The sequence below is a fragment of the Mauremys reevesii genome, linkage group 3 (genome assembly GCF_016161935.1).
Source record: "Mauremys reevesii isolate NIE-2019 linkage group 3, ASM1616193v1, whole genome shotgun sequence".
NCBI classification, from domain to species: Eukaryota; Metazoa; Chordata; order Testudines; family Geoemydidae; genus Mauremys; species Mauremys reevesii.
The window spans coordinates 140,835,715-140,849,125 of record NC_052625.1 but is presented as its reverse complement, the minus strand read 5'-3'; the positions used below and the strand labels follow the sequence as shown (position 1 = coordinate 140,849,125).

Below are 13,411 nucleotides of genomic sequence, written 5' to 3'. Positions count from 1 at the left end.
TGTAAAACCAAAGTGTGAGGAGAATGAAGCTCACACTATGCAAACCATGAACATTGTCATGTCTTGTCTTTGTTTGTTTGTCGGGGCCCAATTTTGCTCTTCATTGTATGGGTGCAACTTCAGTTGACTTCAGTGCGTTTTCCAGGACTTAAATGGGTGTTGCACCAGTGTGTCTTAAGGCAGAATTGAGCTTTCAACTCAGGAAGAAATGAGATGGAGAATTTAATGTTTGTAAAGCTTTGTGTGCATTTATTACACTATGATTTTTAATAAATAATAATAATAGCACTTTTGAAGTACCCCACAGATTCTAGTAAACGATCTCCCTTCAGAAACACCACCCCATGCTGTTAGTCTGCAAATCTTTTAATTCAGCACCAGAGTGAGTTATCTAAATGCAAAACACCTTTTACTTTGTATTAAAGAAAAACAGATAAAACAATATACTTTACCTACAAGTGTTTCTACAGAATTTTCCCAAAGCTACCATCTGCTAGGATTTTCTGAATAGTGCCATGACTGCTTTAAATCATTTCCAAATAATGATGTAGTGAACAGTTGAAAAATATGAATAATGCATTTATTAAAATTATGCATTGCAAAATATAAAAGTTTATTCAATCTATATGATGTACCCTGTCAGAATAATGACTTACTGTTGGTCACAATATCCTTCACTTATATGTCCATGATCAGTTTTTTTCCAGTCATTGAGACTGTGTGGATTTAGATCGTTGTCCTATATACATTACAGTAACATAATGTGGACTGACTTGGCAGCAAGTTCACAGCTACTACTGTACAGAAAACAACAGGGGAGTCCATTGCTGAGTCACTGAGAACAAAAGGTATGAAGTTAGATCCAAGCATTGACTGATCACAGAGTAAGTGACTCTCTACCCATAGACCATGACTCTTCCCAGAAGCTTAGTCACTTCAAAAGTAATGTGAAAGCTCCAGTTAAGAGGGCAGGTTGTTCCAGTTAACTTTAATCAGATATCAAGAGAAAAAGGCGGGCAGCCAAAAGGGTCTAACATCATCCTTGTAATAAAATCAACAGAAGAACAAGCTGCTACAACTTTTGTAGTCATAGCTTCATAGAGCATGTGGCTTATGCAGACCAACTTGATTTTGACATGCCACCTTAACTTTAATCTACATGTTATATGATTAGGCTTAAAATTCAAAAGCCTTAGTTGGAATGATACGAACTTTGAATTTCTCATAAGTAAAACAAAACAAAGAGTTGTAATATGAGGCTCTATCTTTCCCTATGCACATTGGAGATGAAGAGTGTGACTCTCTTCTATTACAAGCAGCAAAGAGTCTTGTGGCACCTTATAGACTAACAGACGTTTTGGAGCATGAGCTTTCGTGGGTGAATACCCACTTCGTCTTTGCTGCTTTTACAGATCCAGACTAACACGGCTACCCTTCTGATACTCTCTTCTATTACTCCAGGTTCCCACCTTGAGCTCCAATGAAATCTATGGAGTTTCACTAACATAAAACTGAAGTAGTGCAGTGGAAAATCAGATTGGAAGGATACAGCAGGTAGGTTCCTGGATCAAAGGACCAGCTGGATGGAAGCAATACTGAAGGGTGGGTACCATTTATCAGTGTATTTCAGAATGAGGTTATGTACCATCTCTACTTTTAAGAGATTTTCTCTAAATCAGGTAGTCCATGAATCAGATAATTGTTAGGTTCATTTTAGATCTGATTTCTAACACCCAATTTTAGATACTGTATTCCTTCACTTTCCATAAAATTACAGTAGGAGTTGTGGGTGCACAGCACATCTCAAAACTAGATCCTCCTTTAATAACATTGGAATAGCATAAGTATATTCACCATAAGTGTGGCAAATAAAGTTCTTAAAAAAATCAGGAAAAATCTTGAAAAACGTTGATGTATACATATTTTTAAAAACACTATATTCTGTGTATTCCTAATAGTAAAAATATTAAAGTACTTACTTTTTAAAAATTAGTATCTAATAAAATATGTGAAGGGTTTCAAGAGTTTTCAGTGACATTTATCTATTGCTAATTTAGTTGAAAAGTGTCACATGGAAGGAAAAAATAAAAAAAAACCCACAACTAAATGTAGCAGAAGTAAAAGGTGCTGGTTTTTTAATTTAGTTTTTCATTCTATTTTCTGGGGAAAAAAAACATTACATTTTTAGAGGAAAAATATTCCTTGCTTGAAATAAAAAATGTAATTAACTCAGAACTGCTTTATCCAATATGAAGCACTATCATAGGAATACAGCGGATTTATCATCTACAAGCCTTTTGCTCTAATTTATTAGTTACTTCATAGAGTTATAAACTGTATTGACTCTCGAGTGGAAATCAGCTCTATTACAGAACTCTTGAGCAGATGTGCTACAAGAGATCCTTTTGGTTTTTTTTTTTAAACTTGAAGAATAATGACACTGCAATATCATGTGGTGAAAGAGCAATAATTTGATAAACATTGTCTTTCCATTAGATTAGAGCAATTAATCTGATTCTAATTTAGCTGAAACATTACCATACGGGAATCCCTAGAGCCCTGTGAATAATCTCTAAACACATTGACACACTCAGCAGACAAACATTATCTCCACTCATACTGTTCTTCCATATGGTCTCCTACCATGATGATGGAGGGCACCCTGCTGTTTCAATCAAATAAATGTCAATTATCTGAGATAGATTTTTAGTTCACGAGCACAGGCTTGCAATTCAGACAGCGAGGCTTCAGTAGAATTGTTTGCAGCTCTTCTCTGAAATTGTCACTCTCTTTTTCAGATGTAGTCCCTGCTGTATTGTCTTCAGACTCTGCTGCATCATCTGAAGTTACAAAGACTATCTATTGAAAATACCAGTGCTGGAATCCATTTGTGTTTGAATAAAACAGAAAAGGGAGAAAGCACCAGACAGAGGGAAAAATGGCAGCGGAATTTACCACGAAATCCCCCTTTTATTATATTGTAGTTCCTGGAATGGTTGTTACTTAACTTCTGTATATATGAGTATAGCAGGAACTTTGCCTAGCTGAGGGCAGCTTAGACAACTCATTGGTATCCTGAAGGCCCAATTTAGAACCAGATCCCCTAAAGTGTTGAACATCCTCAACTCCTATTGATAAGGCACTTAGCAGCCTGCAGGACTGGGTGCAATATCAGCTTACTTTATGTAAAAATCCTATTATTTAAGGTAACAAAGCTTGCTTCCATTGAACTGAGATATTAGACAGTCAAATATTCTCTTTGAGACTGCCAGATGGAAGGGAGGTGGAAGACATTATTGCATAGTGGTTGTTTGATTTGTTAATTCTTTAACTACTAAAGCTCATGTAGCAGGAGACCTGCATTCATAGAGAAAATATAAAGGAAGTCATATCAGCCTATATTCTGTCCCCAAATGTCTGCTGGCATTATTAGAGTGTATTGATCATAGATATTTAGTTAGTTAATGCAGTAATAAGCTCTCGTGCATTCATGATAGAAATACCAAGGTGCAAGCTGACCTTGAGAAACCCTGAGAGACGTTTCATATCTGAAATGTTTGTCTGTAGCTATGCTGCATATTTTGCTTTACATTAAAGACCAAGAGTATGAGTCTCAGGTGAGTAGGGTTTTGTAGGATCAGACTCTCAGTAGGTAGGGGCAACACTGTCACTTGAGCAACTGGCCCTGTGTAAAGGGTAGCGTGGAGTTGCACTGCCCTAGATGGTGTTCTTGAAGATCAGGAGCCAGATTATCAGGTGGTGTAAAGTCATGTGGTGTAAACTGGGACAAACCCTCACCTGGTGTAAATCATAACTGTGACTCTGACCCATTGTGACTAGCTCGGGCACAATGCCTCTCAGAACACTGGTAAATCATAAGAATGTAAGAACATAAGAACGGCCATACTGGGTCAGACCAAAGGTCCATCTAGCCCAGTATTCTGTCTTCTGACACTGGCCAATACCAGGTGCCCCAGAGGGAATGAATAGAACAGCTAATCATCAAGTGATCCATCCTCTGTCGCTCATTCCCAGCTTCTGGCAACCAGAGGCTAGTGAAACCAACCCTGCCCATCTTGGCTAATAGCCATTGATGAACCTATCCTCCATGAACATATCTAATTCTTTTTTGAACCCTGTTATAGTCTTGGCCTTCACAACATCCTCTGGCAAAGGGTTCTAGGCATTATGTTCAGTAGTCAATGTTTCATCTTTGCAAAGGTGCAGCGTTCCAGCCCACCCCATGCCCTCCCATCCCATACCTAACTCTGCTGGCCCCTGCCCAGGATGGGTGTGGCTATGTTGGAGAGATTAATTTTGGTTTCAACTTAATTCTTATGGCATCCTCCCTCTCAGAGAGGCATAAGGAGAAAACTGAACTCAGTTTCTGCACAAGGGCACAAGAGAAGGAAGCCTCTTTCTGCCCCTTTTCCCTCACCCCTATGCTCATCATTACAGGAAGGCACAAATCAGACTTGAGTAAGGAAATCTATATATAGTAACTTGGCTATGCATCTATCCTGTCATACCAGGCTCTGTTTGGTCCCCATCACAGTAGTATTTGAGCACCTGTATGGATTTCTGATCAAAAGGTGCTAAGTACCTTCATCACCTACAAAAGTCAAATGCATTCATAAGTGACCAGTGGTTTGCAGGATCCAGTACAATGTTTGCCTCTTTTCTAGGATTCTCCTTTCCCCAGTCTGGACAACTGGAAAATCAAAGATCCAGTCCACAGCAGTGGAGTAATTTGCATGCATAAACTAGCCATTCATTTCAATAAAAGATGGGATATTTGAGCAATGCTGTGTGGTTCTTGGTATCTAAACTATAATTTTAGGTTACCTGTAATTGTATATTTTATAAATAAAAAGCGCCTTTTACTTAATGGATTCGGACACTCTGTCACTGGTAATGTAATAATAAAGGTTTTGCTTGAGGACATTGTGAAATACAGCATTAACGTTGCTCAATAAAACAATTAATACGATCAATTTGACTTGAAATGTGTCTTGTTGTGTAACCCACTAGGTCATTAACTTTAACAATGTCAGTGTGTTCTTACTATCAAATTCAATGAAATTAATGTCCAAGGAAAAGCTAAGAGAACATTTTGCATAGTGGAACTATTAATGTATTATTGGGTGTAAATAAACAGAGCAACCTTCAAACGCGTTGTGAAGGATTTAGGCAAGAGCTACTACCTGCTGGTAAGAGAGAGAGTTGGGGCAGGGCCTGGGCAGAGTAGGGGTTGAGCACCCTCAGGGCAAGGAGGAAACCTGTGCCTATGGTGACATTAACTCCCTTGCTCTTTGACCTGACCACACAGATCTTGGTACTATATCCTTCCTCTGTCCACAACCTATCCTTCCAACCCAGCCGCTCACTGAAGCAGTGTGACTCCAAGGGCCATTATTTTGAAAAGCAAGTAACAGCCTTTATACCTTGCTGAGGTTGTGTGGGCTCTTCCTTTACTGCAGTTTCCCAAATAGGACAGGAACATCCAGCCAGCAATTCTCCCCTTGGCTGCCAGTACTGTTTTGGAGTTATCAGCTCGGAAATAGCTCATTAGGCTAAATAGTCTCTTTAAGGTTCAGCCTACCTGACTAACAGTCAGCTGGGGAGGAACCTGCTTCTTGTTGAGATGTTGGGAGGGAAGAACAAGATTGACATCAGTGGATGTCATCTATATATGACAGTCAAGTGGGGTGAAGTCCTAGGGGACAATACCCCTAGGACGGCTGGGAGGATTTGGGTAGCCACATAGGCAATAAACAGTTACTTATTGGTGATAGGTTCCCCTCACAATGTGCACTAGTTGTTACAATTGCAGAACACAGTTGGCTCATGCAGCATCCGTGGAATCATTGTCACAGAAGCTGCAGGGCCTATCATTTGGACTTTGATTTTAAATTTGCTTCTTCTAAAAATGTAGCCACTTTTCTCAAGTGCTACTTTTATTGCTGAAGTTCTGGTTTAACAGCACCATTTACATTTACATTTTCTCTCAAAGTCAGAAATTCCACTCAGTTCTCATGTGCTACTTTTACTAATGCAAGAGAAACTTTCTGTGTTGTGTGGCTGAGGAAGCAGCTTCCATTCAGTACACAACACAGCCTGTTAGAGCATGGTAAATATTACCTATTTCTGACAAAGCCTAAATGGAATTTTTCTTTGCTGTATTTTCAAGATGTGACATAATGACTAGGTAGTCTATGTACACCAAAGTCAGAAACGCAGTCGAAGTCAGAAATTGTCAACAATGCTAGAAAAGCCTGAATTCAGCTTCATCACAATGGAGCACTGCTCTGCTTTCATTGTGCATTAATTCAACACCCGCAGGCTCTCTCATTCCCTTTTCAAATTATAGGGTGTCATGTGAGCAGTTCAAGCACTGGCCTACTGGAATGTGAAGTAAGGTCATTGGGTCTATACTGATTTGTACGGGGCCAAATCATGAGAGGTGCAGTCACCTCAGTTGGAGTTGTGGATGTTTTCCAGGAGTTGGGCCAATAAAGAGAACAAGGAAGATCCCAGATGCTTCAGCAATATTTATTATTTTTAATAGCTCTTCCCCTCTAGCTGGTCACCTTTTAAATCCTTATTGTATGTTAATTAAGAAAAAAAGACTAAACTGAAAACTGTTCAAGCCTCCGTGTTTAATTTTGGGGGATAATGATTTTAATAAAAATGATAATTTAAAAGCTAGACCAACCTCTGATAAAAAGATGTTGAAATTGCTGGGGACCCAGACTCCCCAAATTTAAAATCCAGTTTCTGTCTCTGTTATTTTTATTAACAAATTAAACTGGGAGCATTAAACAGCAACAGGCCCCAGCTTTAATTACAGAAAGAAAGTTAAAAGCTGCTGTAGGGTTATTGAAACATTCAGTGGTCCAGTGTGGGCTGAAGGGGAGGAAAAGTTCAGGAAGTCTTATAACCCCCTAAATTAAAAGACACATTTCAGTATTTTGTTTAACAGGAACAACTACAATACTTTGGGGCATATTAATAAATTCAAATAGCTAATTTATGTTTGTTATTACTGTTGCTGTTTTGTTTTCATACTGTAGAAGCTTCTTTACAGACAGGTATGAAGGCCCTTCCCCTGCAAAACTTAAAATCTAAGGTGCCGATACTGCAAAGACTTATACAAATGCTTAACTTTGTCCACTGTGAGAGGTCCATTGACTTACTCAAACTTACTCCCACTGAAATCCAAGAGAGTTTAATCATTGATTTCAATAGCAACAGGACTGAAGGTTTTGGTGGAGGCACTTGGCTTAGTCTCCTTACATCCAAGATACATATTAATCAACACTACGGCATGGTACAGTACATTATGTCTCATTGCTTCAACATTTTCATACTCCTTATGTTATTAGATTGGAGAAAACTTTGCTCTCAGATAGAGCTAATAGATTAGCATAACTTGATTTGTTTTAATGAACCCTTGATGAAATTTCAGGTTTATCTGTGTGTTATGTAGAAAAGGTCTTAATGAAAAGCCTCTTTGGGCCCAGTTCTGCAAACAGTGAAGTCAATGGAGATTTTGCTATTGCCTACAATAAGAACCAGATGGGAACCTTTGTTATTTTTGCTTGTTCCATCACCTGATGCTATTACTTATCTTTTCTTTTCCCAGTTTTTCATTATTTTTCATTATTTTCATTATTCAAATACCCTCTGCTGTAACTTCAGAGTCAAATTCACCAAGGAATGAATTTAGGCCAAGTAAGCTGAAGTTGGATGTTAAACTGCTATGAGTTGACATACAACTGCATAAGGAGAGAAAAATCACAATTAATCTCTCAGTGGAAAGTGGTCCCAATCAAGTTTTCATAAATTGCATTGTATGGATGCAGATAATGGAAAAATAACATTCTTATAAAATCATATCCTTTAGATAAAGAGATCATAATTTATAAAAAGTCTAAAAGGCAGCTTATGCTCCCCTTACTCACACTGGGCCAAATCGGAACCCTTTACTGTCATTGGTGAGCAATTTATTGTACAAGTATTTCTACTGAGGACAATGGGAGTATCTATATGAATAATTCATCATGAACAGGAATAAAGGGTTCATAATCTAACCTCTGATTTTGATCACACCACTTTTTCCATAAAATACTACTCAACAGGAATGGCAGAACCTGCCCTTAAATCAATAAAGTTACACTGGACTATTATGTCAAAAATAATAATGTAAGTATAATAAGAATGAAAGTATATTACAAGTTCTATTCTGTTCTGGTTCTCGTATCATACCCATCTCTGTGCTATCCAAGCACCTTCCAGAAGTGCATTAAGTTGCCACACATGTGTTTCTAAGGTAAGAGGGAAAAATTGTGCAATATTATATTGTGTTATCTGAGAACTTGTATGATTATGTACAGATCTCGGTAATTAAAGGCTGTACTTTAATGTGCACAAACAAAAAGGGCCAAGTTATAGTTGCTCATGCTATAACTATGTCATTTCCTGACATCAGAGTGCAACCTTAATGTTCCATTAACATAGTTTCCATTTGGAATTATGCTAACTATTTCCACTTTCTCCTCAGTGTTTATATTCTTCAAATATTTGCAGACTATTATCATGCACCTAGCATGCTGTTGGCCCTATATAAATACTAAGTTATAACAATGACGTCCTTCTTACCTTCACTACGCCTCAGTTACTGTGAAATAATTCAGTGTAATCAAGCATTATGAGCAGTAAAAAGAGGGATTGCATAAGGATAATTCCAAAAGAGATTTCAGTGCAGGCATAGGTCAGGAAGTGTGCTATTATAGCATATAACAGAGAGCATTAAATAGCAATACTTACTGCAGGAATTGTATAGCATCATACGTCTTTAAACAACTGTACAAACTATAAATAATCTCATAACCAGTGTTGTTTTATCCTATGGGCCAAGCCCCTGGGGAACTTTAAATTAAGGTTATCTTCCAGACATCAACAGCAAGTGAAATAAAAAGGTTTCTCAGCTGATTTTGGTAAAGCTTTCCATTTGTGTTTTGATTTGACCCAATTGTATTTTTGATAATGACCTGATGAATAGCTCTTTGTTTCCCTGGACAACTTGGATGGGATTTTCAAAAGCACCTTTGCTCCTTCGGCTCAAAATCCCACCAATTTTTACAAGCTCCTGAGGGATTTTTGAAGTTTCTCTCAAGTCGTTTAGGTGCTTTTGAAAACCTCCCTCCATATGCAGAGCTTTCTTGTTTTCACTTGAAATTTTGCCTCTGTGTTGAATTCTGTGTCAGTTCCCTATGTGGCTGAGATCAAATTTATTACTTCTTTCTTGCCTTTCAATAAAGCAAGTGGAGGGAAAGGGGATAACATTTTTAATAAGAACAACAGTAACTTTGACTCCATCCCTAGTTCCTTCTAAACTGCCTTTTTCTTAAAGCTGTAATTTCTTTTCTATATTTAAAAGTGAGAGAGATGAGGGCAACAGGCTCTCCCACCTTACTCTGAGATAGCCAAAGAATCACTTTTTCAAAAGCAAGTAAGTAACTTAGGGCCCAAATCCTCAAAAGTAGTTAGGCCCTAACTCCCACTGAAGTCAATGGGAGTTTGGCACCTAAATATCTTTGAGGATCTGAGCCTAGGATCCTAAGCCCCTTTGTCAAAAGTCACTTATGAGCCTAAGTTTCATTGGCTTTCCATGAGACTTATGCTCCTAAGTGACTAAGTTATTTTTGAAAATGGGAGTTTGGCTCAGATTTTAAAAAAGTATGTATATTCCGCTCAGTTTCGCAAGGTCTAAGTGACACCTAGAGTCTAAGTCTTGTGGAAAGTCAATGGACACTCGTTTTGGTCCTGTTCTTACAAGCTGATGCACATGTGTGGACCCCTGTGTCCATATGGAGCCCCACCGACTTCTATAAGGGTCTTCTCACATAGATTAGTTTACAGGATTGGGCTTATATGTATGTTGAAAGTAGGACCTAAAAGACAGTCACTGATGTCATAGAGACCTGGGCGGGGAGAGGTGGGGGAAGTTCCATGGAACTTCAGGCTGTGAGAAAAAATCTAGTGGATAGTTGGGAGCCTTCAGACCAGACAGCGATGTGAAGTTTGTTGTAGCCAGATACTTTAAAGATAAAAGATAAAAGTTAGGGCAAAAATTCTGCCCTGTAATTTGTTAGTCCTGTTACAGTAGCTGCCCAAGAAAACTGAATTGCCCAGCTGTTTTGTTGTTGCTGGCACTCTAAATTCCTGGTAATCACCTTTTATCATTTTCCCCATGTGTCTATAAAGCAAAAGGTTCCCAGGCAAAGAGAGCTGAGGAAAGAATGAGGGAGTAAGGAAACCTCCCCCACCCCTACCCCAAAAGAGAGAAACTGCTGCCATGCTTCATTTAGAATCACAGTGACTACCGTTTGGAAACAGTTCAAAGCCTGCCAGCTCTGGCATTAGTTAATGCAGTTATTGCTGTCCTAAGGTACAAAAGTGATATAGAAATGTCAGTGCTCTGCTAGGTTGTGGAGTGTTGGTAGGAGGTTGAGGAAACACCAAAGCAACTCCCTGCTAGCTGTGGAGGGTCCTGTCCATTAAGCAGGTATAACTGATACCCAGGCCAGCCAAAATGATTGGACAAGGTTATTGGCCTATGTGTCCTTTGACCAGTAAGCGAAACCTTTGGCATGGATGCTTCAAGTCTGTGAACCTGAGCCCAGTGGCCTTCTGACCTTTTGGAGTGAGTGTGAAGAGTTGGAAGAACACTAATCCTGCAGTGCTGAAGCCTTAATTTCTGGGTTTGCACTTTCAACCTACTAACCTTCCAGATTATCCCAAACATCATCTATTTGCAGGATAATGGGAATGAGAAAAAGCCCTTCTCTACTCTGTCTCTTCTTTTCCACCTACAAGATGGGTCAGCTCTCCTTTCCTCCTGGTTGCTGGTAGGGAACAACTCCTTTCTCTATTTTTTTTCTCCTTCCTCAATCCAATTAGAGCATCAGTCAGGAGGGTGGGAAGCTCTTCCTCTTGACTGCACCACTCTTTCTCTCTTCCCTCATCCCGAATGCACTTCGGTGAATGCACTTCATTCCCAAATCTTGAGGGTACCTATGAGAATGCACTGCTCGCATAGCCCTGCAGCAGGTAGATAAAAATGGCTGCTAACCTAAATTTTCTGAACCAAATTTTTCAATCTTTTTCTTTTGGAGCCATGTACTGGCTTCCTCAGCAGGGGATTTTTTCCCCCCAAAATAAAGCAAATAGTCTCTGAAAACAATTGAAACAATAACTTTTTAAAAATCATTTCTCTGGTATAATTTGTTGTTTGTGTTCTCTCTTTCTAAGTCTGAGCTCCAGAGATGGCTGCAGCAGCAGTCGCTGGAATTATCCCTGTGCTTCACTCACTCGCTGGTGATGAGACCAGCTATTACATCGGACGCAAGCTGTGGTTTGGCTTTTTAGGATTATACACAGTGGTGATCTATGTGGAACGTTTGCCCTGGATCTCTCTGAATAGTGACTTTCGGTGCCATGGTAACATCTCTGCCCCCTGCATGGGAGAGTGTTTTGAGCAACATTTCAACAAGCCTATCATTGGGACCTGGTACATGTCTTGTTTCCTTTTCCTTTGTGTATTTCTCCTGATGGAATTCTTTGTCTTTCAACTGAGGCACAAGCAAATCAAAGTCAAAGCTGGACAGGAAAAAGAAGTTGAAGTGAGCTCAATGGTAGGAGTCCAAGAAGAAAGCCAAAGCCAAAGGAGTGTTCCCGTTATAGACTTTCACATTCAGAAGTCACTTCTAAGCTTGTACCTTTTTAACTTCTTACTGCAGCTGGTTATCCAGTCAGTGTTCCTGTCTATTCTACTCAATGATCACCTGCCACGGGTCAATAGCGCCTCCATATTATGTAGCACCAAGCTCTGCCCAGGTCCTTACAACTGCCTGGTGATGGGATCAATGGAAAAGAGGATGTCGATTTACACCCTGGCGACACTTGCTATGCTTATTATTATCTTTTGCAGTGCAATTTTCATATATAGTATTCATCATTACCTGCTGAAAGGACTAGAGCAGCTGAGAGCTAGAGACTTATGGCTATGGGAAGTTTGATACTGTATTCAAAGCCACAGAATGGATAAACTTCCACAAGTTACTCCTGAATTGTAGAGAGCACATAAAAAGCTCTGACTTTTTACTTTTTCCTATAATTATTTTTTCTGGTGTAGTGATGCACAGAAAGTATCTGTTTTTGATGACATGTCATTGGGAGTCATATCTATTCATCATCTCTTGCTATTGAATTACGTCACGTAATAAATTATGAAAATTGTGCAAGGTTCCATTCTTTAAAAAAACGTTGTCTGTGTCCATTATCAAAGCACTACAGCAGGATTGTAAAACATCACCATGCATCTGGCCATCAATCCTAATAATCAGGTGCATAGTACAGTGATGATAGCAAATATCTGCAGCAGCTAGAGATGGGACACTGGATGGGGAGGACTCTGAGATACTACAGAGAATTCTTTCCCAGGTGTCTGGCTGGTGGGTCTTGCCCACATGCAGAGGATTTAACTGATTACCATGGCACTTGTACCACAGCCCAACCGGACCTGAATTTACCCCTTCTGGTTTCTCAGAAGGAGAAGTAGGAGCGGGGCCAGAACTGGGCCCAGAAACGTGAGGGTTGGAATTGTGTGCAACAGTCTGAGCAAACCTAGAACCAAATTCATATCTCAGTCAGCAGTAATCCATTTCTTTCACATTCCTCCTCCCCCGGTCAAAAATTAAATCAGGAGCCAATTTTAAACCTGGGGTAACAGTAAAACTGTGGCAACATTCAGTCATTATGAGAGAAAAGGACTACATGGAGGAGTTTTCATAAAATGTTTTCTTTTATGTTTTGACTGAGTCGTGTGTTTTGCAATGGTCCTCTGCATATGCTGAGGTCTTCAGTGCATTCTTGATCAGACAGAAAGTTGTGCCTGTATGTTAAATTCAGCACTATAAGGACAGGCAATGGACATTTTTGTTCATCTTGCCTTCAGGGTGAGTAGCCTGGAGCATTTTACAAATGGGGACACTGAGTCACAAGTGATTAAGTAACTTGTCCAACACCACATAGCAAACTAGTATCAGGGCCAGGACTAGATGCGAGATCCTTTGATGATGGGCATATTAGAAATGGATGGATGGATTAGGAGTTATTTAAGTTAAGGGCCAATGTTGGCATAAGAACAAATGAATATAAACTGGCCATCAACAAGTTTAGTCCTGCAATTAGATGAAGGCTCATAACCATCAGAGGAGTGACGTTCTGGAACAGCCTTCCAAGGGGACTAGTGGAGGAAAATAAATTAACTTCTTTCAAGACTGAGCTTAATAAATGTATTGAGATGGATGGTATGAGGAAGTTGCCTATAAAGGCATATGACCCG

At 39.4% G+C, this 13,411-nt stretch overlaps 1 protein-coding gene across 3 annotated transcripts; it reads left to right on the top strand.

Annotated features, from left to right (window-relative positions):
- The first annotated feature begins 10,040 nt into the window (after nt 1-10,040).
- On the top strand, nt 10,041-12,303 carry LOC120402088. Of its 3 annotated transcripts, none has more exons than XM_039532463.1 (2): nt 10,041-10,230; nt 11,317-12,303. In XM_039532463.1, the coding sequence occupies exon 2, from the start codon at nt 11,331-11,333 to the stop codon at nt 12,081-12,083; it is 753 nt and encodes a 250-aa protein (XP_039388397.1). In that variant the 5' UTR covers nt 10,041-10,230; nt 11,317-11,330; the 3' UTR covers nt 12,084-12,303. The 3 variants fall into 3 exon arrangements, with proteins under 3 accessions (XP_039388397.1, XP_039388399.1, XP_039388398.1); XM_039532465.1 differs by lacking the exon at nt 10,041-10,230 and adding an exon at nt 10,241-10,570; XM_039532464.1 differs by lacking the exon at nt 10,041-10,230 and adding an exon at nt 10,592-10,913.
- Nucleotides 12,304-13,411: the final 1,108 nt, after the last annotated feature.